Here is a 24,563-nt window from a genome sequence, read left to right as displayed (position 1 = left end):
GGAATTTACAGAAGTAATGAAAAAAAAAGAATTATTTTATATTCCATCAATTCCCATTTGTAAATATGTGTTAAAAAAAACAATGGTAGAAGTAAGGTGTAAACTTTTTTTTTTATTATTATCTGACAAACATTTCTTTAAACAGAAAAAAATAAATAAAATATTCTGTACATTTACAAAACACACGTGTGCTATTACTATCCAGTAATATCCAGGTCTTGTTATATATCATTCTAGATGAAATATAACTAATACTATATACATAACCTTCAAAATACATTAAGTTATTTGTAAAAGGTCTACTTGCTCCTTTAACTGTCGCCATATCCCTTTATTTCGTGTATATTAGAGCCTGGAAAATCTATAACCACTTCTTTATGGAAAAAGGACATCAACAATCTTCTAGACATTTTTACGTTTTCATTTCGCGAGTTTGGGTAAGTATTGAACATTTCATTTGTTCTAGATATGGAAGGTGTTTTTGTAGATGTTGCATTTATTTCTTTTACAGGTTCTTCTTTTGTAGGTTCTATGTGATGAGTTGAATCATCACTGTCTTTAGTAGACTCTTCCATCGATTTGTTACGTTTATTTTTCTTCGGTTTTTTCACTTTAGAAGTATTTTCGTAATCAACATTAGCATTTTCTTTATTAGAAATTTCCTTTTCGTGTTTCATATTTACTAGATCTGTGTTAGAATCACTTATATCTACATCATTTTTAATTTCCTTCTTTTTCGATTGTATTTCATTATCTACTATTTCCGTTTCAGCGATTATATCTTCGTCCTTCTCTACATTTAATTCGATATTTTTTTTCTTTCGTTTTTTCTTTTCCTTATAAGCATCTTGATCTTCAGGTGTGTGAAGTTCACAATCTTCTTTCTCAAATGCAATTGTTACTTCTGTATCATTTTCAATGACAGTAACAATTTCTTTATCCGTTTTCTTGATTTTTTTCTTCTTTTTCATTTTTTTGCTCGAGAGATTTTCTTGTGGTATAAAAATATCAACTATATCTTCTTCTGTTTTCAATTTCTTAATCTTTATTGCATTTTCGGAAACTTCTCTATTTTCTTCCGGGATTTCTACAATTGTTTCTAGGTTAGATTGACGATTTCGTTTCCGTTTTTTAGAACTTTTACTTTTATGTTCATTGATTTTATTGTCGTTCAATTCTTCCGAGATTTCTTCAACATCTAACGCCTCATTAACAAAACCGGATGAGAAAATATTAAGATTATCTTCCTGTTTCTTTTTCTTTTTTATTTTCGTATTTTCAACCTCGAACTTATCGAGCGTAGTTCTTCCTTTCTTCTTCTTTACAGAATCAGTACTATATTCTACATGATCATTAAATGTCACTCTCCTTTTATCATTTACCTCATCGTTCAAGTCTAAAGCAGAATTTGTAACACCCAATTGTGTTCTAGATACTTCAAATTCCTTTCCATCGCACATTTCTTTAGTTGGATATTCTAAATTTAGCGCACAATTCACGAAACCATTCTCATACGCATGTTTACTTATGTTAAATTCTTTCAATGTTTTAGAGTCATTGTTACCAAAAATCTTCTTCTGTTTAGACAATTTAAATTCACTACTAGAATTTGAAATATTTTCAGGACTGTTCAAAGTCAAACAAGGATTTTCAAACGCATAATTGCAAACATTTAATGTTTCTTTATTTTTTTCACTACTATACGACTCTTCTTTGTCAACTGCTGACGCGAAACCGAACCCACTATATTCAGGTTCACTTTCTGAATTGGTTTCTTCCTGTTTTTTGTTTTTAGGCATTCGAGAAAATTTCTGATGTTTTTTAGTAAAATAATCGGTCATGTTGCCACCATTTATAGTAACAACACCACCTGTTTTATCTCGAGCACCAAGTGGATCCCGATCAGAATTTTCCTCATTATTGCTTCGATTCTCTTTACTATCCCCATCTATGTTTAATTCTTTTCTACCAAATATATTTGCTATATCTTTTGAACTATATTTATTTATATCTTTCCCTCTTATGAATTTCTGATAGCTAATAATAATTATACAAAAATAGAAAAACGTATTATATATATTATGATACATTGCATGTAATACTCACTGAACACGAGCTCGGCTGTGCTTAGATTTCAACTCTAAAGACTTCTTGCTCAATTCGCTTTTAGCTTTCTCAGTTTGCGTTACATCGTAACTTTGACCTTTCTGAAGTTCTTGCAAAAAATCATTGAAGCTATCTTGATGTTCCGTCCATGCTTTATCCAAATTTTCTTTCTTGAACCCAATGCCTGTAACAAATGAAATGCCCCCACCATGTTACTAAAATATCCGGTAAAATAAACAAGTTTCATTTTTAGGTTAGTTTCGAAATGAACTTGTTGAGCATAATAATGAAATTAATTACCTGCAGCGTCGTTTTTAAGAGACACACGCACGTGTTCCGTCATGCCTTGTTCGTTCGCTCCAAGACCTTTGCCACTCGTCCAACCCATTTTCTCCAGCATTTTTTGCCCAAATTTGGTCGAATCTTGTCGGAATACATGAACGTTAATGAGTTGAATCGAATATGCTTAATTTAAATGCCGCTAAATTAAAAGAATTCAAGTATTTGTATACCTTCGCTCCATTGTTTTCCGCGCGGATTCAGCGTCCATTTTTGTTTTCGACGAGGTTCCGCGAGCATCGACATTTCGACTGAATTTTCAGGTTGATGCTTTTGTGAAACCACAAATCGAATGTCTGGCGATCAAATGGGGTTACTCTTCAATTAATGATTCACTTTTTACTCAAGGTTTCACAAAATCAACAGAAATTTCGGCAAAATTGAACGAGCATGACGCCGAGTACGTGCGCACTGTGCAAACGCCAGCTGCGGACTGCACCTAACCTGACCCAGCCTGCGCACGCTTCTTCGCGGCGCCAAGTTTGAATTCTTGACAATGCATTCTCGTCACTACTTTCTATTTCTTTTGAACGAAATACATACACAATTAAACACGTATCGTCGATAGAGCCTGGAAAAAGCTTACTTTTTAATCTATTCGTTGCTCCACGCTAATTGTAATTGCAAGTGAAGAATAAAAATAATAGTTGCAAGCGAAAATGAAAAGAGGACTATATGTGATTATATTTCCCACACTCGCTAACGGAGGGAAACTTTAAACCTTTATCTTTCTCACAAGTACCGTTTATTCCTATGTAATTATATTCCCCTTTTTTAGTAATTTCAATTTTTATTGTACTTTCTGAACAGATATATTTTTCTTGGATTTTGCACCCTATCATAGCTGGTTATTAATACTAAACGCCGAATCAGAATTGCGATTAAATTATTTCGACCGAGACGAAGCGTGTCAAAGTCAGACTTCTATAAATAATCTCCTACATGTTTGTCTCATCATTTGCCACATGATTAAATTAGTCGCATTGATATGTGGTTCTCGTTGAATGGGCGAGAATATTTGTTATAATTACTGTTAAAAATATTCTCTAGGTCAAAAGTTCGCTTGAAGCGTGGTCGAAGGGAATGAAAATATAATAATCTGAATCCCTCATCGTGAATCACTGCATTACTGAATCACTGAGCCACTAATCACCGAATCTGCTGCATAAATAGTATCTTTTGAACCTTTCTTTCGAAAACAAAATCAACTTTTGCTAATCGTTGAGGCGAGTTAAAGCACTTTTCAAATTTTGAAAGGAGCATATGCTCGGCAGACTGTTTTATCAATAACATTTACGATAAAGTTTATTTCGAAACATTGTCAAAAAAACACTGGATAAGTTTTTGAAAATAAATTAGTCGATTACGCAATGTTTGCTCTTAATACTAAATATTGACTACCACGATAAAAATAAAATAGTAAAATACGAAGAAAAATTAATAATTAAATTACGAAACGACGGATCTCGAGTATCTATACTGTTTTAATATTTTTCTGGCTCGTTGTAACCGACTGATTGCCATTTCGGTAGTTCGCTTAGCACGTGTACGTTATCTTGTTCGTAGTCGAACCGTCATTATCAAGGAGCATATAGGGGACATGGGCCGATAAGAGGCAACGTTCGTTTGGCAAATAAACTCTCCTCAAAATTCCATTCGTTAGTCTTACTCGTGTTTCCGTTTGGAAGGCCTGACGTTGGCTCGTTGCCCGTTCACGGTACGCGCACACTTTGTTTCCCACAGACATTTTATCGCCTCCGAAGAAATAAAGAAACGCCTTTCCAGTTCTTTCATTAGGCTACTTCTCTATTCGTTGTAAAAAACTATTTGTCACGATTCGAGCTCGTAGTATTTCCGTTGTTATAGAAGTGTACCTGAGACGAATGGACAAGTACGTTCGCCAGGGAATAAAATGATCTATAAACTAACTCGAAGTGATCCACGTACAAGTGAGTTTGATAAAATGTGATGTACTTTAAAAAGTAAGACTTGCAAGTGGAAACCAACGATATTTACACGTAGTTATAGCGCTATACGTCGCGATATTGAGAGAAATTAGGACGAGACGTTTAAATATTCGGAGCACGAGTAAAGATGTATTTTTTTTATAGTTTTAAAAGTGTTACTACTTTGTATGATTAATCTGCTTTTTTTTCAATTATTATACATACATCGGTGTCCTTGATACACGATTTGTATTATACATTGACAATAATGTACAGTAATTGTTGCGTTTAGCTAATGGTACACAGAAATATTTGTCTTCGAGCTTCTATTTTCTAGCAAACATTTTAAATCAATAAACCATTAGTTATGCCTTCCTGACGACTCTAAAGTCCACTTATAGCCCGTTCCTTTTACGATCGAAGATATTGTTTTCGTTATAAATAACTTTATCGAATACGTTTGACGAATTTGACGGGAAGTAAACACGTGCTGACGATTTAATGTTACATAGACTTCGCAGACACGTGTTTATTATCCGAATTCCACGATTATTTATGTACCCATCACGATGTGTGATCCTCTCCGTGTAAGTAACCATTTTTGCTATACAAAATCTACAGAAAGTAATTTGTTTAAATGTCGAAACACGATCAGACGTTGAAACACATTTTTACTTAAAATAAACTGTTTTCGTTATGAATCCTTTATAAAATGGCAAGCACGGTGGACGATTTTGAGCGCAAGTCGCTGTACATCGAGCTTACATGCCCGGCAAATGCTACGAGCACGAATACACAGGTGACAAACGAGTTTTGCCATACTTTTGCGTTAAGTTTCGAAAGGCACGAAGGAGGACGCGCAGTACGGAAACATGTTTGACCGCATAAAAAAGTCTGCGGTTTTATTTTCCTCTTCCACGATTAACCGACCGACAGTCTCTGCTTTCAGTTGAATATCGAAGCGAGCAGACTCCAGGTCGACCGCCGGGAAAATGGACACGATGAAACCTGGCTGGTTCAGTGAAATCAATGATCTGTGGCCAGGTATCGCGTTGTCCCTCGAAGTTGTCAAAATACTCCATCGGGAGAGGTCGCAGTATCAAGACGTAATGGTGCTTCAAACGTAAATACCATCCGTAATTATTTCATCTCGCGTGAAACAGCTAAACTATCGCGCTACGTCAAAGAAAAGAAAATATTTTGCTGTTTTATCTACAGTCTATCGCGAATATTTTCGAACACCATTGCAGTTCTGATAATCATGCTACTATAATTAAAGAGCAAAACGAAACATTCGACGATTCAAAATATAATTGCTGCAAAAGGTGAAAGTGTTTACGTTTATGATTCTTGTATAAAAAAGGTTCTTTGCAATGTATTTCTTCTTGTAAAATTGGTAAATAAAAAATCGTTGCATTTTTATATACCATTTTTTTTTTCTGCATTGCATTATGGTAAGGTGCATAGTTATCGAAGCTACGGTGGTGTCTGTAAAAATGTTCGCGATAAGCTTTACTAAGGATAAGTTATATCTAACCTCTGGCTGTATCTGATAGTCTGATAACTTATAAATAGAACGTAACAGACGGTACTTAAAAAGAAGGGTCGTGAACTTTCCCGATTTGGTCGAAACCTCATAGACTTGTAAAACGGCTAAAAATAATACACGCTTATTTCTCTTTTTTGTTTTTTTTAGTTGCGGTAACTCAAGTTCAAGAGATGAAATCAACTTTCAAACTTTCGACACTCGAAGTTCTAGTTGGGTAATGGTTAGGAATACAAAATGAAAGTTAATAACCTTTGGTATATTAGAAGAAAATGATCGAGTTGAAAAAACACTGTAAAAAAGTTTTTTTTATAATATATTAATAAATGAAAATTTATTTTGATAAATGAATTCGATATATCGATATTGAAGGGTCGAGTACTCTTGAAAAAGGTTTTAGTACTTCGTTAAGTACTCGTAATACAAAAAGAAAATTCTAAATATGTTAAAAAATCCTTTGGAGTATTACTCTAATCGACCCAACATGAAATTGTTTACACACGTTGTATATATAATTCTTAAGTTTGTAAACCATTATAAGAAATGGAATTGTTGCGATATTTATATTTATATGATTGATTTTACGAAGAATCGTTGTAACTTTTTAAATAAACATAGCAGATGCATTTCTTCGAAACAATTTTGTACGTTTTCTATTAACTCGAACACTTTCTTCGATATGTCAAAACCTCGAACTATAAAAGTTGATTTCATTCCTTAAACTTGAGTTCGCGATCGAGAATATACAAATCATAATTATATTAAAAAACAGAGAACATTTATCATTTTGAATACGACGAACTGAACCTGATACGGGGGAAATAAAATTAACCAATAGCAAATAATCTGCAATTGAGAAACAATTGTGTCAATTTCACATATACAGGAAGTCACATGGAAAAGCCCTAATTTTAGATGGTATTATACAATGCACGGAGAGAGACGAATTCTCGTATCAAGAGGCGATCGCTTTTCTACCACTGTGCAGCCATCCAGATCCAAAAACGGTAATATTCCATATTTCAGTGAAATTTATTACATAATATTTACACCGGTTAATCTGAAACTGGATAACAAACGAGTGGCATAAGTTTATCGTAAACCATTAAAACTGATATTTTACAAACATATAATAACTTAAATAAATCCAAATTTGAACGTCACTTATTTTCTGGCTTTCTATTAATTTTTTTTTTATTTTTATGACAGGTTTTAATAGTCGGAGGCGGAGATGGCGGGGTTGCTCGCGAAGTTGCGAAACATCCGGCGGTAGAAAGGATCGTGCAGGTTGAAATTGACGCAAAAGTATTGGAGATTTCGAAAAAATACTTGCCTTTGTTGAGTGCAGGGCTCGATCACCCAAAAGTCACTCTCAACATAGGCGATGGCTTCGAATTTTTGAAGCAGCATAAAGAACAATTCGACGTTATAATCACGGACAGCAGCGACCCTATTGGTACGTTTTTATTTCATCGAACGTATCAGAGTCCGTACAATTGATTGTTTAACACGAATAAATACTGTTACAATCAATCAGTACATCAGAAATTCATGAACACAATATTGAGATTGGTGGTTTTCTACGGGAAATGAATTCTACATTGTTTAATTTAGGCCCAGCAAAGTGTTTGTTCCAAGAATCGTATATCAGTCTAATGAAAAGTGCATTGAAACCCGGCGGAATCGTTTGCAGTCAAGCAGGAACTGCATGGGCCAATCTCGATCACGTAGTTCAAACTTTGCAACACTGCAAATCCGTGTTTCCGGTCGCATCTTACGGAATCGTGGCGGTGCCAACTTATCCAACAGGACAAATTGGTTTTGTTCTCGGTAGCTTAAATACTGTGAGTATACATTTCCCATAAACTTAACAAAACACATTCCTCAATTTTCTTTTAAATTAAACTTAATTCAACTATGATTTTAATGAATTTTAATTAATTAAATAATATTAATTTTATGTCCACAAGTACATTTACTGTTTCTTTTTCCCTGGTGTTTCAAATTTTTCTATTCGTTCGTTTACATCTTGAAATAATTGATATAATTTTCAACAATTCTAAATATTAATTTCAGGAAACGAACTTTAAAGAGCCAGTGAAAGTTTTCAGTAACAACGATCTCGATGAAATGAAAATTAAGTACTACGACGACGAAGTGCATCGAGCTGCATTCGTCTTGCCAAGGTTCATAAGAAAATCATTGTACCAGACGGACGATAACAAGTAACTTCAGTTAACAAATTAACCGCGAGGAAAAGGGCGAATCTCATAAAATAACAATGTCAGTACATGATAATTGAATCATTGTTGTTACATTCCCTCCAGTTGCATCGAACTGCATAGAATTGTTAATCGTACGAAGATCAATTCAATTTTCAAGCCAAACACCATTACATTTACATTGAATGTACTATATAGGCGGCACGTTGTACACTCTTCTTGCACTCGAATCGAGGCAATGACAATAACATGACAACAAAATGTTAAAAATTCTTTATTACCTGAACGTAATAGATCTATTATGTATATTTGCGAAACTTCACTGTAATATAGTAATAAAATAATATTCGTTATGATAATCAGCATTACTGCGCTTAATAATAATAGATATAATTAATAATAAAATTGAAGCAATAATAATATAATATTACAATTTTTATAACATTCCGCCGTAATACATAGATGCGTAAGATTTAATGGATCGTGTTAAAAGTAACGCTTAAAAATATACTGGATATATATGAAATGAATTGTTAAAACGATGCTGCAAAATGTTAAAACTGCGAATAACGCGCTCGTTGCTTGTTTATTCTTTAATATATTAACGTTATACACAGAATATATAATATATCTATCGCATAATTGTCTTCTATAGTTCGTTATCTCTTTATGTATACATTTCTTATATATCATGGCACACATCTATATAGGTATACGTATATAAAATAAAAACACGATTGGCGATCGTTCTCAAAATATATAATACTAAATGCAATAATGTATATGTATATACACGTATACGCCATTACTTTGGAAAAGTCTGACAATAAAAAATTTCCTTCCCTTCGTTTCTCGCGAACGAATTTTCTCTTCCTTTTCTTTATCGTACCAACAAATATTAATAAAGCACTCGATTTTTGGTAATATTGAAAAAAACCCTTACGTCCACTACGAGCGCGTGAAAAAAGCGGCAGCTCATAAACACTTAGGCACTTTTTGTATTTTTCTTTTTCGTTATCTTCCCTCGAAATATCTAACATCTATTTACAGTTCTTTATCTTCGAAAGACTAATAATAATTGCACTGATCGATCACTTCAAACACGCCTGTTCTTCAACCATCGATCTCCCCCAGAAATCTCCAAGCTTCGATGATTTCTCTAAAATATTTTTATTTTAAAGCCTCTACTTGTCTCGAATTCGTTTATTATCTCCTCTTTTTAGGCGAAACTTCGTTGCTTTAACCCTCGATTACGATTCATTTTAGCAACCATTTTATTACGAATCAAAATGTAATGATAAGCAATCGAAGAAGAGAAAATTTCGTTTTGAATATAATATATAATATATAATTTTATTCCGTTTAAAAAAATGATAATTTAACTTCTGCGTGAACAATAAAATATTTTAATATTTCGTATTAACAAGTCGACCATTTTAGTTTGTAATTTAGGGTTAAAGCTATGCACATGTATATACAATTTTACATAAAAACAAATACCATCGACCATTTCAATTCTTCCAGAAATTTTAATAAATTGTTTATGATTTCTCAGACCATTTAATTTCCAAATTTAGTTGCGTTAAATTAATATATTTGTTCGTATTTAATTAGTTCGTTAGAAACCTGCGAAAAAGCTTAATTTGCGCAGTAAAAAAAATAAATTTATCGTTTTTTAACATGTTTATAATACAATATTTACTTCGCATATTACTTCTTCGCCTTTTCTACCAGCAGATTATTTTTATTCCGATGTGTCCCATTCATTCGGTACTCTGTAACTTACAAGGTGTAGACACGGTTGCAAAAGTCGTGGCAAACATCATTTTACACCCTGTGCATTGTTCATTTTCACTCGTTAAATATTTTTGGACAGTCCCGACTGAAAACGAGCCACCGCCATTGAACGGTAAAGGGAAACCTCGCGATAGCAGGGAATAGCAAAAGAATACAAGAGAAAGGAAACACAGGGAACAAACAGCATTCAGAACGAATAAAGGCACGCTTAAACGTTAATGTTAATCACGAAAACGGAAAATGTTAAGTGGGGAGGGGGATGAAAACACCGAGGGTCGATGCCACACGGTCAAAAATTAATAAAATTAAATGATATGTTGCTTCTCTGATCCGTGGTCTTAAACTTAAAATTATGATAAATTAGAACTAAATTAAAATTGGACGTGGCTTCGCTGCGACGTTCGTTGACTATGTTGCTATTAGTCAAACGAATATTGTTTTTGTGTTACGTCGTTGTAAATTTTTTTTTTTTTTACTTCAAAATGTTATTAAAAATCAAGTAGCCATATAAAAAGTTTTATACGTGGCTCTCTGGTAGATGTACAGGTTCTGTTAGAGTACTTATTATACTTTATATTATCCGTGAAATCGTTAATAAAATTCACAAATTTTTAAAAAGTTTCTCAAAAGACAAAAATTTGAATATCAAATTAGATTAAAAGATCAAAAACTGTCGATGCGTGCTTATCTACGATTTCGTATAAAAGTTCGATCGTCAAATGAAAGATCAATCTTGCTTATTACACTAAATGAATATCCATTCGACGATGAAAAATATTTCGAGTTCGCTTAGGCGAACGGGGACGGTTATCGTCCATCGTGTCGAGCCGATAATTATTCTTAAAAAGGCTAACTTCGAAAGCACACGTTATTTCTATCTAAGGACACTTCTCTATCGTTTCATCACAAAGATTATCATACAAAGACGCCGAAATACATACTAACGTGCTAGGGACGAATCGTTGACGCGTCCATTTGTGACAATGTTCCTTCGAATTGTGTATTTTCGAGGAGTATTGTTTTTTGATTAACTTTCAAGCATTCAAAAAAACAGTTTAATCCTTTGAATCCCTATGTTCAGGCCATCGTATTTAAATAAATTTACTAAAATGTATAGAATAGACAACGCTGATTCTTTCTGTTCCTTAATTTCTAATATCGATTGTCTGTCAGAAAGCTGGAAAACTATATCGAAGCATGTTAACAATTTCGTTGAAAGCTGTATACTTTATATCGATTGCTATAGTTCGAACAAAATCAAGAATTTAAGATTTTAACTCTTCCGTGTTTATATGGCATTTTCTTGCACCGAATTTTTTAAAATTACTTTCAAGTTTAAAATAGGCAAATAGAATTGTACAGAATTTACTTCAACTTACTCTATCAGCAAAAAAAAGCAGCAAATGCGATCTCGATCTTCGAGTCTTCAACATATCTTCTTACACACTCCCATCAGTGTTAACCAATTTCTCATAATATCTTGTATCGCCGGATTGCCGCAGCTTGTCATATCAAAATACGTATAATAATTAATTACCATCAGGGCCACGTTCCCTTTCTTGTACAGAATATTACAAAGAACCTACGAGCAACTTTAATCGCTAAAGTCACCCTCGATTCTGCACCAAATAATAATTTCGATGCAGTGTCTACAAAGAACACTTCGTGAAGACGTCATGTTCTTTGACCCTCTTTCCCTAGTTACTTCTCCTCGAACCGGAACGTCTTTGTGTTCGACTCCTGCCTACTGGACATCGTCATAGTGACGGTTTTCTTCTCGGTGACTTTATGCGTCGTCGACTGTTTCGTGGTGCGTTCCTCGTGGGCGTTATTATCGAGAGCTTTGAACGTGGACAGCTCGTTACCGGAAGTCGCGTACTCTTTCGTCTCCTCCTTGGACTCGAAGTTCGAACTGCTGGTCTTAGCAGGGGTGGAGGTGTAAACTTTCGTATGGATAGACTCCATCCTGCCACCAGGGATAACTTTGCTCTCTATGTTCCTGTACGACTGGTTCTGAGGAATACCACCGAAACGCTGTGCCTCCGTCTGCTTCTCCGATCGGAAAGTGCTCATAGGCGCGTGGCCAGAGAATCTGTCCACGGAATCGGTGTAATATTTATGATCCTGACTTGGAGAATACGATTTTTGTTCGTAAGATCGATCATCGGCGGAGTACTGATCCTGGGAGTACTTTTCGTAAGCATGTTGTTGCTGCTCTTGAAAGATCTTGCGCGTGGGAGAGGCTGGAGAATAGGTCATGGTGTGCACAGGCGGATACGGTCCTTCCATATGTTTCCTTTCAATAGTTCCGTAACTCTCCTGATTGATCTTCCTCTCTATCGAGCTGTACTGTCCTGGCGAGCTGTCCACGACGATCTTCTTGTCCATGGAGTAAGGACTCTCCGAGTTGTACCTTCTGTCATACTGGTTCTCGTTGTACTTTTTCTCCACCAATCCGTACTGGCTCTCCATCGTGGATCGATACTGACTATCCTTCATTTTTCTCTCCAGAGTGCTCTGCGTGGAGTGAACCTTCTCGGGGCTAACCAAGTTCTGCCTATCAGCAGCCAGCTGGCTGATGCTGTGCGTCGTGGACTGCAGTTGATCCAAACTGTGGTTCATCTGCGCGTGTGGATCGTAAGCTCGAGTCTCGTACCTAGTCGTGTAGCTCTCGTAGCCGCTCTGCTCCGCCTCGGTGTCGGTGTCAGCCAGGTCAGGTCTGTTCTTGTACTTAGCTTGTCGAATCGCCGTGAGTCTGCCTCTGGCCTCTTCAAGTTCACGCTCGATACGAAGCACCTCCGATCTGGCATTTATTTCCTGAGCGATTCCGCCAACCATCCTGCGGTTCAGGATCAAGGATCGATCCTCTTCTTGCTGAATGGCTTGCTGAGCTGCTCTCACCAGGTTGTCCGTAGCACGCTTCACCGCGTTCCCTGCCGCCTGCAGACGCTTCGTGCTCTCGCTATCCGGGTCTGCTTTCACCTTGCAAGCGACCAACAACTGTGCCGTGCTGCTAGCAACTTGTTTCGCGCTGGATATCAATTTTTCCTCGGAGCTGACACCCTGGACAAGCGCGTTCGCCGATTCTACGAGACTGTGAGTCGCAGCCGCGACCATTCTCGCCGCAGAAATCAATCCTTCGGACCACTGACCATCGTCTGAACTGGTCAAAGGTGTTCGTGAAACTTTCCCCGTTGCTATTAGTTCCCTTTGAGCCGCGCTAGCTGCTTTGATGAGGGCTGACGTCGCAGCTGCGATCGATTTAGCTGCCTCTAGGATCATTTCGTCGAAATTCATGTCTTCGTTAGCCTCCTGTGTGATAAGAGAAGCAACATTCAAGGCACTACTAACTAAACAAAGAATCGTGATCTAAACTTGCCCCAACTAATCTTACCCATGAATTTACGTCGACTCTTCCGATCGCCATAATAATATGTTTGATTCCTGGTCGATTATTTAAAAAAACGACCAATATATCAAACATATCTTACGGAAATCGGACTTGGTTTCCAGATCTTCGAGAGGTGTGCCCATAGTTCTTCTTGGATACGGTATATAATATTCATACATGATGAATTTAACGAGATCATAAATGGCGTCGTGAGCTCAACGCAAAGTATTAACAAACGTTAATCTCAATAAGATGAAAGTATGGTCATTTAAGGGTCAATGTACTGCAAAATTCAGTGCAAATCCATATTCTTTAAGACTATGTCCAAGAAGACTCACCTGTACGCTTCTTCTTGGTCTCAAACTAGCAAGCTTCTTGGCAGCTGCGTCGATGCTGGCAGCAGCGCCCAGCAGCTCATTTTCAGCGATGACTTTGGGATCATCAGGGTCCACCCAATCGTTGCCTTTCAGCAATTCGGCTACCGCGACCAGCTCGGTGACGCTCTGCGCGATTTTCCGTGAGATCGGTGGCAGAGTGTGCTTGGCATCGCCGGACCTGGAGGCTATTTGAAGAATAGCTTGCAACAGTTCTCTGTAATTGATCGCCACGTCGTGACCAGCCTGAAGTGTCCTGTCTCTGAGCTCGGCGGTTTCCGCGCAATTGTACGCCGCTCCTTTGCAGATCATTAGCATGTCGCTGATGGCTTTTCGCCCCATGTTCGCGGCCGCGATTATGTCGTCCTGTTTGCAGCTATTTCCAGCAGCCACCGCTTTCGCGGTCGAGACCGTGATGCTCTTCGTGCAACGCACCAGGTCTTCCGGGGTCACGTTTGTTTTCTGCATCTCGGGGGTGTTCAGAGCGCGGATTTCTTGAGCTATGGCCTCGATCGTAGACTCCAGAGCCCTGGTACCTCGCGTATGTTCGTCTTCCACGGCTTTCACCGTCTTTAGCAAGGATGTTACGTTGGTCACCATCACCTGAAGACGAAGAAACGAAAGGAATTATCATCGATTTTTTTTATACATCAGTGGTACATTATTACAACGACTTATCAAGAGTCTGGGTACTGTTTCCAACGTACTCATCGAGGACAGATTAATGAACTACAAATCACGTAACTTCTGGATTATTTACTCAGATTACGTGAGTTTTAGTAGGGCACTGTAGACAATTTAAATAATATATATAACGTTTGTTATGGGGTTAATGCGATGGTTATGTTGAACGGACTATCTGAACAATTTAGTGATAAGATTCTGCTATATGAGAACTTTGGCTCTGAAACGTTACTTTTGTTAACGTAATTCTAATAATAATAATATTATATTATTATTACAAGAAGAAACATCAAGAGGGGTTAAATTTAGTGCCATTATAAAGCATTAAGTATTGCAATTAATTATTCTTGTTCGCTGTTCTTGTAGAAAGTACTTATAAAATATAAAAATGAAGGTCTGATAGCAACGTAGACAAAATTAGTTAATCAGTAAAAGGTTATTGATCGAATTGATCCGAATTTGCTGCGTTCATCGTAGAAAAGTACGTATATAAATGAATTAATTTGCAATTAGTCGACGAAGCATTAAGCTCGGTGCTATTAATGGTTAATAAAATACACACTCGTTTGCAACTGGAATGTACGTACCTAAAGCTGGTTCGTTTTAAAAATTCTTGCCACGGATGATCAATGAACTCGTTTTAAAGGTATAATGTAAAAATTCGATGGTTTATTTTGCCGTTACAAAGAGAAAAAAAAAAAGAAGGAAAGATGAAGTATGGTACAAAATAAAGTACAGACTAAGTCGATACCGTGAAAATAATACTGGAACCGAAGCACGATACAATTGTTTGCGCAGTAAATAAAAAAAGAAACGTATAAAACGAATAAGTGAATGATTAAAAATGTAGCAGAAGCTTATCCTGTCGCTATCATTCGATTATCATTCAATCCTCAAGAATAAGTACTGTCTCAAATATAAATGCTGTTACAATGAACTTCAGAAGAACTGTAAAATGGAAATTTGCGTACAAATTCGCCACGAAGTTCTCGTTACGGTGGACTAATATTCGGAAAATATTAATTGTCCTGACTATTCGAAATACTACATTGATTATTTATGTTTTCTGCGATAGAAAATAATCAGTCACTTGATACTGGACTATTTTCACCCTTTCGGTGCTGCACTAGACAACCCTCGAGAGTCTTGTACCCTCTTTTTATTTTAGCCTAGCTTAAAACGTAGTAAAAAGATCATCATCGACTAGATGATTCATTCGGAACAACATTGAACGTATTACATTCAATTAAAATTGATTGATAACAGAAAAGATTATAGGCACTCGAGATCTAAAATTGTTTGAATTTTCATAATTTCTGTGACTTAAAAAATCTGACAAAAATACTTTGAACGCATTTCACCCGGTGGAGATGAGAAAAATATCCTTAGAGATGACCTTTTGCAAAAGAAAATAATTTGATCGAGGTACCTAGCGTACCGAAAGGGTAAGATGCCGAGTTCGACGGGAATCGATCAAAATGACTGTAAGAACGCGACTCGAGGAGGAATCGAGGCTTCCGCTACATGAGCAACAGCAAATCAGAAGTTCGCTGAGACGGTTGTTCGCTCTCGGACGCTGATAGCAGACGTATCAGCTCCTCTTCTTGATCGGACACGAACCACTCGGACTCCGAGCCGCCGACGTCACTCAGAGGCATCAGCTGCTGGTGTAGCTGTTGTTCTAACACCTATCCGAATCGCCCAGACCAAAATCGTCAATGAAACTCACATTAAAGTCCACCGTTCGTGACAAAATGTTTTTTTTTTTACTACGTAATTCGCGTAAATCTCATCATCAACAAGCAAACAAGCCGGCGATTCTCTTAACCGGTGAAGCAAACATCGTTTCTGTCTTGCACAGCGTCTACATACTTTCCCGTTAAGGAAACACATATCGAGTATATATATATATATCACACACACGAAAGAAAAGATGGAAAACCGAACGGAGGAGAGTGCAAGGTGGACTTTAATAGCGTGAACGTGTTCATTTGGTCAAGGCGAACGACGACGTATTGCCATTTCAAGACTCTAATAGTCCGGCGATTTCTCCTCTGTATCTTTCTTTAGTGGATTGTCAATGAAGTTGGTTAGAGGCGATGTACAAAAAAAAATCTATCGATTAAAGTCCACCCAAAAAATAACAGGGAACTGGTTCGTGGTTAAGTGTAAAGTTTGGATTTAGAGAAATACTGTTAGGTTTGCGACACTGGGATTTCTACGCTTCCCGCGTAGTTTCTCCCATCTCTGTTAATGAAGTCTCTGCTACGGTTAATGGTATTTAGTAAAGCGGTTCCCACTCTAATCTTTGACACAAGATCTTCAGCTTTCAGCTCGACGCGCTAACGAAAGGTGATTTTAGAGACGGTAGAGCCTTTACGCTCGACGAAACCTTGCTTCGAAGTGGGAAATCAAGAACGAGAATGATGTTTAGTCACACACATGTATCCTCAACGAAGCTCTACTTCCTGATATCTCGACGTTGCCATTCCGTTATAGGCCTCTTCCACGCAAGCGTCTCAGTATCAGTTAATACTAAGCCAACAACAGGAGATTCCTCGGTCATCCGCAACATCGAAGTGAACACGAATAAAGCAATAAAACATGAAAACCGATGGAATCAATTACCTTGGCAGAGTCCTTCAAGTGTGCCATGCTTGGATCGTTGATGGGCTTTCCACTGGCGGCTTTGGTAGCATGAATGAGATCGCCTAGGGCGGAGGCGACATCCTTTACCGCGTTTATTAACATTACTTGGGCTTCGGGATTCTGGCTACCCAAACTGGCTGCCCCGTATTTCACAACCTCGGCCAGCTGAACGATCGTCGACACAGCGTTCTGTGCAGCGACTGCCAGCTGTTCCTGCGACGAAGCAGCCCCTGCCACCAGTGTCTTGGTGTCCTCGACGAGAGCCTTGGCCGTTTTCAAGATATTCTCTCTGTGATCCGCGAAGGTGTCGCCTTCGTTCTCCGCGTGCAAAGTTCCAGCGGTGGCAAACATGATCGTGGTGTCCAGATCGCCGATGATGCCCGACACGGTGCTCGCGGCGTTGATGCAAGCTTGAGTGCCACGAGAACCAGCCTGGAGAGCAGCCAGTACTTGAGACACCTTCTCTGTGACGATCTTGCTATGCTCTGCGACCTCTCTTTGAGCGTAAGCGTCTCCCGACGACATTTGACACGTTCCAGCCGCGCGAACGATGTCCGCGCAAGCTCGACCAAGTTCCTGAACGCCTGTGCGAAGTCTCGCGGACACGTCCGCGTTGGACGCGGCTGCGGAGGCGCCGGAAGTGTCGCGGGCCAATTGCGTGTACTTATGGGAAATGTCCACCGCCAGGGGGCCGAGTCTGGCCACGTCGGTGCTGGATTTTGTCGACTAAAATCGAAAGAAATCGGAGATAGATTGAATATTTAAACACAAAATTATCTGCTTACCATTTCCTGGGCCAGACGAGCTATCTCCTTGGCAGCCTCCACCATTCTTGTCTGATAATCGACGTAAGAATCGACCGTGTCGATCGTAGACATCCTATGATCTTCCAATCTAACCATCGCCCGAGATATGGTGTCGATCAGTCCAGTAACAATCCCGTTAGAGGTAGAAATGGTCTCCAAAGTGTTTTGCAATTCTTGCAACGCGTCCTTCGTGGACTCGACAGTCTCGTCCACTTCCGCGTGTAAATTGACAGCCTTTGGATTGCCACCGGATTCCTTCGTTACGCACACGAGCTGCAGAGCGGACTCCGCGACGGTTTTCGTCTGATCGAGCAGCACCATTTGTTGCTTCGAGTGCACCATGTTCGAGGCAGCACCGATAGCACCGGAAACGAGGGGCTCACAGTACAAGGCAACCTGGTTAACGGCATGACCGATGTGCTCAGCCTCGTATTTAGCAGCTGTTCGAACAGGCTCCAGCTTCTCGCGTAGCTCGCTGGCGCTACTCTCCATTTGATCCGTGAATCCTTGTACCGTATTCTCGCGTCGCGGGACCAGAGCTTGCGAAACCGCGCTGAGAGAGGCAGCATCCAGTTCGCGAATTCTAGCTGAGAGTTTGTCGATAGCAGCGTCACACTCCTTTTGTCCAGGCGCTTTGTCTCGAATAGAAGCGACCAGAGACTTTATGGAGTCGCTGACGCTCTTGCTGTGATTAGCCAGCAATTGCCAAGTCGGGGGATCCTTCGGGCTCACTGCTAGACTCTTAGCAGCTCGCACCATGGCGCAAGAGCCGTCGATGATGGCTTTCCCGGCGCTGGTAATAGGTTCCTGCGCGGCTCTGGCGGCGATAGAGATCTTTGCCGGTTGGCTAGCGAATTCGGGAGACCCAGCGAACGTACAAAGATTGTCAACCGCCTCCAGAAGCGGTCTCGTTGCATCCGCGCACTTCTCTCTGTTGGTCTCGGAGTAGTTCTGATCGAGCGCCTTAATTTCCTTCACCAAAGCGGATGTGGAATTGGCAACGTCCTTGGCCGACTGGACGAAGTGTCGTTTCGCGACCGGATTACTGGTTTTGTTCGAGGCTTCGCGACAAGCGTTGCATAGAGCACTCGTGTACTTCGCGATCATAGTGGCCGCGAAGAGAACCTGTTGTTCGGTGCTCGTGGGATTCCCGAGGCTCTGGCAGCCGGTATGAATAGCTTGCGCGGCTCTCAAGAACTGTGCCTGATCCACGAGACCTGGTTTCCCAGCCACGGAAGTGGAATCGCTCACTCCGGCCAAGTACGCCGCCTGAGCTGCCGCTTCGATCAGTCCGCAGATGGACGAGGACACTCCGCGAACGGCAACAGAGAACTGCTCGTGTTCGGATTTCTTTGCGTGATTCGCTATCCCCGTCATCCCATCGCCGAGACTCTTGCTCTTCTCCATCACGGTTTCAAGGCACTCGAAGTACGACGCGTCGGAAATCGGCTCGCTAGGATTGTCGAGAAGCGACCGCATCGATTGGATGTTCCTAATCGCGTTGTCGCATTCGTTTTGACCCGGTGCAGCGGAGGTACAAACGTCCACGAGGTAATTGATGGAATCAGTCACGGCTCGAGCAGCGGCTGACAGCTGATTCTTCGCGTTCGGTGCGCCTGGATCCGCCGCTACTGATTTAGCCGTCACCAGCAACTTGCCAGACGTCATGCTGACGTTCTTCAAGGAAACAACCATCTGACTTCGAGTTTCGATCGTTGTCTGTCCGGCCATCTCCATTCCGACGCCCAGCAAGTCCCCGAAAGCGTTGGTGAATTGTTTCGAAGAGCTTGCTAATTGCACCGGAGACCGTACAGATGAGACTACGCCCGACGAAGCATCATTCAAGTTGGCGGCTGCGTTGTTCAGATCGCTTTGCAGTTGTCTGTAAAATTAAACAGAAAATATTTCCCAATTTATTATAGAATTCGAAACATTTACTATAAATATATTTAAAGTTATTGAAATTTACTATTCGATGTTATCTCCAACCATTTAAAAATAGAACCAGAAAAGTAACTTGTTATCCTCGTCCCAGATGATAAAAATATCTTATCGAATTACACAAACGTACCCATAGCTCTTGTTGGTCTGCGGGAACTCGTTCATACCGAGGACTTGAATCATGTCGTCGATGTTCCTGATCGCTTCGTCGACGTCCCTTTGGCCAGGTAAACAGGAAACGCACTTGTCCAAGGAGTTCGACACGTCTTTAGCAACGGCGGCCAAATTGGCTTCGTTGCTCGGGTTATCCGGACTCTTCAAAGCGCGTTTGGCCTCCTTCACGAGATGCAAAGACTTCAGGATTACGTCGTCCGCTGTCATCAGTACTTTCTTCTGCGTTTCCGGTTGATTTGAAGTAGCAGCGACCCCGCGAACAGCATAAGTAAGATCCTTGAGCGCCGACGCTGTTTCCCTTGCAGCACTTCCGGTGTAGTTCTCGTTACCTTGTTTCGCGGCAGACAAGAGCTGAGCCATGGCGAATCCAACGTTCTTCGACGTGGCACCCAGTCGAAGAGCGGTGGACTCTGTCGTTTCATCCGGCAAGGGCCTAAGAGAAGCAGCCTCTACTGCTCTGTAAAACTCTCCCAATTCGTCCTTCAAGCTGTTGATCAGTTCTTCGGCAGCATCCAGTTCCAAACCGCCGCAAGCTTCTCTGGCACGCGTCACCGCCGACCTCAAGTCCGACAGAGAGGCGCCCAATTGCTGAGAGGTATTGTTCAACTGTAGAGCAGAAGCCTGATCGGTCACCGTCGGCAGAACCGCCCTGGCAGCTTTCACTACAGCCGTACCAGGTTGCAAGAACTGTTCTGACGCGTTGATCAAGTTCAACTGTGCCGTGGGATTGTCTGGTTGAGCTTGCGTGCCCTTCACTCCGGCTACCAGGTGCGGTATATGCTGCACCATCATTTGACACTCCGCGGCTAATTCCTCCTGGCTGGCCAGGTTCGTATTGTGATGGGTGACTCCTGAGGCAGCGACTATGCACTGCGTGGCCGTGGAGGCGGCCTGTTTCGCGCAACCCTCCAATCTGGTGATCAATTTCCTCCGCAAAGCCGGAGTAGCCGCTGCGGTGGTCGCTGCTCTCAGTTCTTCCGCGGCTAATCGCAACTGATCTTGCATCTTTGCATCGTGTGGACTACTGGCGCATTGTCTAGCAGCCTCTACCATCTTGGCGGTGGCATCTGCAAGCACCTTCGCCGCGGCCAACAGTCGACGTTGTTGCTCTGTATCCGTTTGCCTTTCCGCCTCGCCCTTTATGCTCTGAATCAACTGCGCCGTTGCTTGACCTACTACCCTTGCCTGTCTCACCATTTCACCAGCATCCCCGGTACTGGCGAACAATTTATCGGTGGCTACCAGTATAGTCTCCACAGCTCCTTCCTGTACCGATTCTTTGGCTCGTTCTCCCCTCGTGGCCGTCTTTATATGGTTCAACAGGTCGTTCAGCGTTCTGCTCACCTCGCTGGCGGCCGCGCTTAGTTCTTTTAGAAGGTTCTCGTCGTTGCAGGTCTCGTTGCACACTTCCACCAACCCTTCGACCGCCTTCGTCACCTCGCGAACGGCGTTCATCAGCTGCGTCTGACAGGCTGTCGAGTGCAAGGTGGGCGCGACGACCTTTGCACAGGCGACCAGCTGCGAGGTTGCAAGGGCGCATTGGGTAGCGGCGGATATCACGCGATTTTGCGTAGCGGAATCTTCACACGTGGCAGCGATGTTTTTGGCTTTAAGTACCAATGCAGCGGTTGAGTTGGCAACCGCCTTGGCCAGGGCGAGCAGCATGTCTTGAAGTTCCCGGTTCGAGTCGTTCTCCTCTCCGATGGTCGTCAGCACTTGGTGGGATGCTTCACCCACGCGAGACGCGGCGTTCAAAAGGTTCTGCCTCGGCTAAAATACGCAGAACAGGATGATATGGAAGTGTAATTGTTATGTGAAATCTGAGGGTTAACAAAACGATTCAACGTGCAGCAAACGAGGTGCTGAACGCATATCACAATCCTTGTTCTAATACCAATTACTACCGGAAGTTTAGGTGTAAGCACTAACGACAAATAGCTATACTCAATATACCCAACGTAAAGAAATGCTGTGACTCGTGTTGCATTATCATTGTTTGAAAGAAACTATAAAGTGTTGAAATATTTTTAAAAGCTGCCAACTGTTCCTATGCTCTATGACGTGAAAATAAATTAGAAGCTGATATTTCGACTTTTTGCAACTAATTAAGTTGTGTGGTATTTGTGCTTACGTATCGTTCGTAGGTAGAAGGCATTATGTAGAAAGGCTGTACAAAAAGTCATAGTTTAAGGAAAAATCTTATCGAGTATTACTATTACTACTATACAACAGTTTCGCTGTTTAAAAAATAACTGCAAGACCCGAAGAAGGAAACAACTATACAGAATTACACTAACGGTTGATCTTTATCCATTCCTCTCCTACAATATTTATTACGTTTCTAATTACTCGACATTCTATTGTATTATTCGTGACAAACCTTGAAGTAGCTATGGAACATTTTTCCCATCAAAGGTTTCAAAGATTCCTCCGAATGTCCTCATTTCAAAGTGTAATCCTTCTCTCAGATATAACGATATTAACCACTCGATGTGCGGGTATATCAAATGCCAAATTTCATTGCAAGATTGAATAAAGAGAAACTTATGATAATTTGATAAATGGACGAACTGTATCTGGCATTTGATAAACATCGGTCGTAGAAGGAGTCTTACCTCTTTGGTTTCAGGCTCCGTGGCTTTCAGCAAGTCGGAGAACGCGGAGCAGAGCTTCCTGGCGGCGTCCAAAAGTCTGTCGCCGGACGAGTCGTCGTCCATGAGGGCAGCGATCATCCTGACGCCTTTCGTCATCTCAGGAAGGTTGCTGGTGATCGTGGTGATCGCTGCACCCACCGCGGTGTGATCCACATCGTCTGCTGGCCCGGAGGTCAGGGTGACGACCTGCGCCGTGGCGGCGTTCATCGCCGCGATTTGCGATCCAACGTTCTGTTTATGGGTGTCTATGGTCTGCTCGATCCATTTCAACGAGGCTGGATCGGTTCCCAATTCCGGGAGCTGAGCCTTGCACGAGAGCTCGGTCTCCGCTATATTGATCACCTCGTGACCAGCGGTAATAGTCGACAATAAGGCACGTTGTGGTTCGGACAGGACGGATGTGACCTTGGTTTGTTGCACCTAATTTCAATTAAGGTTATTTTATGGGACACGTGTTGCCGGACGAAACCTTCTGTGGTGTCGCTGATGATTAGATATATACAGTGCCAGCCATATATAGACGCGTGCTTTATAAATAGAAATTTCATACATTTTTTTTATCTCATTTAGAGTAACCACGTGTCGACTCTATTTATTAGATCTACCTGTCTAAAATTGAATAGAGGAAGTTTAATTTCAGTTTAGCTCTTTATAAAGAGATATAAAAAATTTGTAAATATATAGCTGACAATGTTCCACATAGTGAGTCGTACATTTGGTACAAGTCATGAATCCTAATTAGTCGAGGATAGAGAAAATTATAGGCAAGAAAATCGAGTAATATAACACGAGATCTTTGCTTGCAGATTCGAGCAAAGAGTCAAGAGATAGAACTTGTCCCCACTTGCACGACTCACTCTGTACGAGGCTGTTTAATCTTTCACAAAGGTTTTTTAGGGTTCATTTTATTTTGAAGTTTTAAACAAGATCATTTAAATAATTCCGGAACCATAAAAGATTAAGCAACCCATCAGTTAATAATATCAATATTCTTAATAAATCATTATTTTCTCAATTATAAATGTGTAAAAATAATTTAAAGTGCACGCCACACGAACAAAATTTTGTAATACAGATTTCACTGACCAACAGATTATAATAACTTATTATTTCAGACGGAATGTTTCTTTTAGAGTTTAAATATTTGTTAAATATTATATTTCAGTGACTTCTGTATTTAACGGGTGTAAACGGAATATAATCGAACTGAAACTGAAAATGACGAATTTAAAACTTTTTTTAATATCCAATGTAACTAAAAATGTTATCATCGTGTACCTACTCTGTGTCCGCAATAGAAGGCGCCTAGCATGAAAATAAATTGAACCGTCTATTAGTCGTTTGCAAAATTGCTTCAACGTACAACGAAATCGCTTAATCACTGATTTCGAGAACTTAAATATATCGTCGATATTCGCTGCGATCCTTCAAACACGCTCGATCTAAGCTACTGCTACAACAGAGCGAACGAGCAGCTCTTGCTGATGCAAATCGTCAGTGTATCTCTGTGAACACTGCATTTGTATTCCAACAACAATTCAAACAACAAATTTCGATTGCAATTAATCTCAGATCCACAGTTGTTAACATTAAAGTTGTAGTTGAACTTCTTTAGACCAAAACGCAAATAACGAATGAAAGTCTAAGCGATTGTAAACAGATTTAGTCGCTATGGTCTTCGAGTAAGGAATCGTTTTCAGTGTTGACACGCGTAAAACACTGAAATTGAACATGAGCAGGAGCCTCTTATGCTTTTCATAGATCTTACCATCGGTGGAGCGTGAGCGATGTTCACCTGGCCGCTGACAGTCGTGTATTGAGCACCGCCCATGTGCCCGGTCCCATATGGTCGAGCCCCTATAAACCGTATCATGCAACTATCCGAGTGGTATTTACAAAGATCGATCATCACGATCGATTGCACGACACCGAGC

At 40.4% G+C, this 24,563-nt stretch overlaps 3 protein-coding genes across 11 annotated transcripts in view; 1 reads left to right on the top strand and 2 right to left on the bottom strand.

The window, feature by feature from the left end:
- Positions 1 to 189: 189 nt before the first annotated feature.
- On the bottom strand, positions 190 to 2,869 carry LOC122399566 (probable WRKY transcription factor protein 1). Its single transcript, XM_043400333.1, has 4 exons — positions 2,619 to 2,869; positions 2,407 to 2,529; positions 2,107 to 2,290; positions 190 to 2,037 (listed from the first exon to the last, which is right to left on the bottom strand). Exons 1-4 carry the CDS (start codon positions 2,689 to 2,691, stop codon positions 312 to 314), a joined length of 2,106 nt encoding a protein of 701 aa, XP_043256268.1. The 5' UTR covers positions 2,692 to 2,869; the 3' UTR covers positions 190 to 311.
- A 1,196-nt stretch (positions 2,870 to 4,065) lies between these two features.
- LOC122399645 (spermidine synthase) lies at positions 4,066 to 10,242 on the top strand. Of its 4 annotated transcripts, none has more exons than XM_043400482.1 (6): positions 4,066 to 4,162; positions 5,341 to 5,514; positions 6,824 to 6,944; positions 7,147 to 7,393; positions 7,552 to 7,781; positions 8,014 to 10,242. In XM_043400482.1, the coding sequence occupies exons 2-6, from the start codon at positions 5,384 to 5,386 to the stop codon at positions 8,164 to 8,166; spliced, it is 882 nt and encodes a 293-aa protein (XP_043256417.1). In that variant the 5' UTR covers positions 4,066 to 4,162; positions 5,341 to 5,383; the 3' UTR covers positions 8,167 to 10,242. The 4 variants fall into 4 exon arrangements, with proteins under 4 accessions (XP_043256417.1, XP_043256420.1, XP_043256418.1 ...); XM_043400483.1 differs by lacking the exon at positions 4,066 to 4,162 and adding an exon at positions 4,252 to 4,541; XM_043400485.1 differs by lacking the exon at positions 8,014 to 10,242 and having other exon boundaries at positions 7,552 to 7,937.
- Positions 10,243 to 10,393: 151 nt separating this feature from the next.
- LOC122399644 (talin-1) overlaps positions 10,394 to 24,563 on the bottom strand; it is a 45,181-nt gene continuing 31,011 nt past the window's right edge. For 3 of the 6 annotated variants that reach the window (XM_043400476.1, XM_043400478.1, XM_043400477.1), the window contains 8 exons: positions 24,398 to 24,486; positions 22,591 to 23,049; positions 22,107 to 22,142; positions 19,932 to 21,745; positions 17,840 to 19,742; positions 17,034 to 17,780; positions 13,686 to 14,324; positions 10,394 to 13,268 (listed from right to left, as the gene is read on the bottom strand). In XM_043400476.1, the coding sequence (XP_043256411.1) occupies positions 11,658 to 13,268; positions 13,686 to 14,324; positions 17,034 to 17,780; positions 17,840 to 19,742; positions 19,932 to 21,745; positions 22,107 to 22,142; positions 22,591 to 23,049; positions 24,398 to 24,486 (7,298 nt within the window). In that variant the 3' untranslated portion in view covers positions 10,394 to 11,657. The remainder of the gene's footprint in view (positions 13,269 to 13,685; positions 14,325 to 17,033; positions 17,781 to 17,839; positions 19,743 to 19,931; positions 21,746 to 22,106; positions 22,143 to 22,590; positions 23,050 to 24,397; positions 24,487 to 24,563) is intronic. The other 3 variants (XM_043400480.1, XM_043400481.1, XM_043400479.1) reach the window with 3 other exon arrangements.

The sequence above is a fragment of the Colletes gigas genome, unplaced genomic scaffold (assembly GCF_013123115.1).
Source record: "Colletes gigas isolate AHSC1104 unplaced genomic scaffold, ASM1312311v1 Colletes_gigas_Sc00014, whole genome shotgun sequence".
Taxonomy (NCBI): domain Eukaryota; kingdom Metazoa; phylum Arthropoda; class Insecta; order Hymenoptera; family Colletidae; genus Colletes; species Colletes gigas.
The sequence above is the reverse complement of the archived record's forward strand: the minus strand, read 5'-3'. Positions and strand labels throughout refer to the sequence as shown.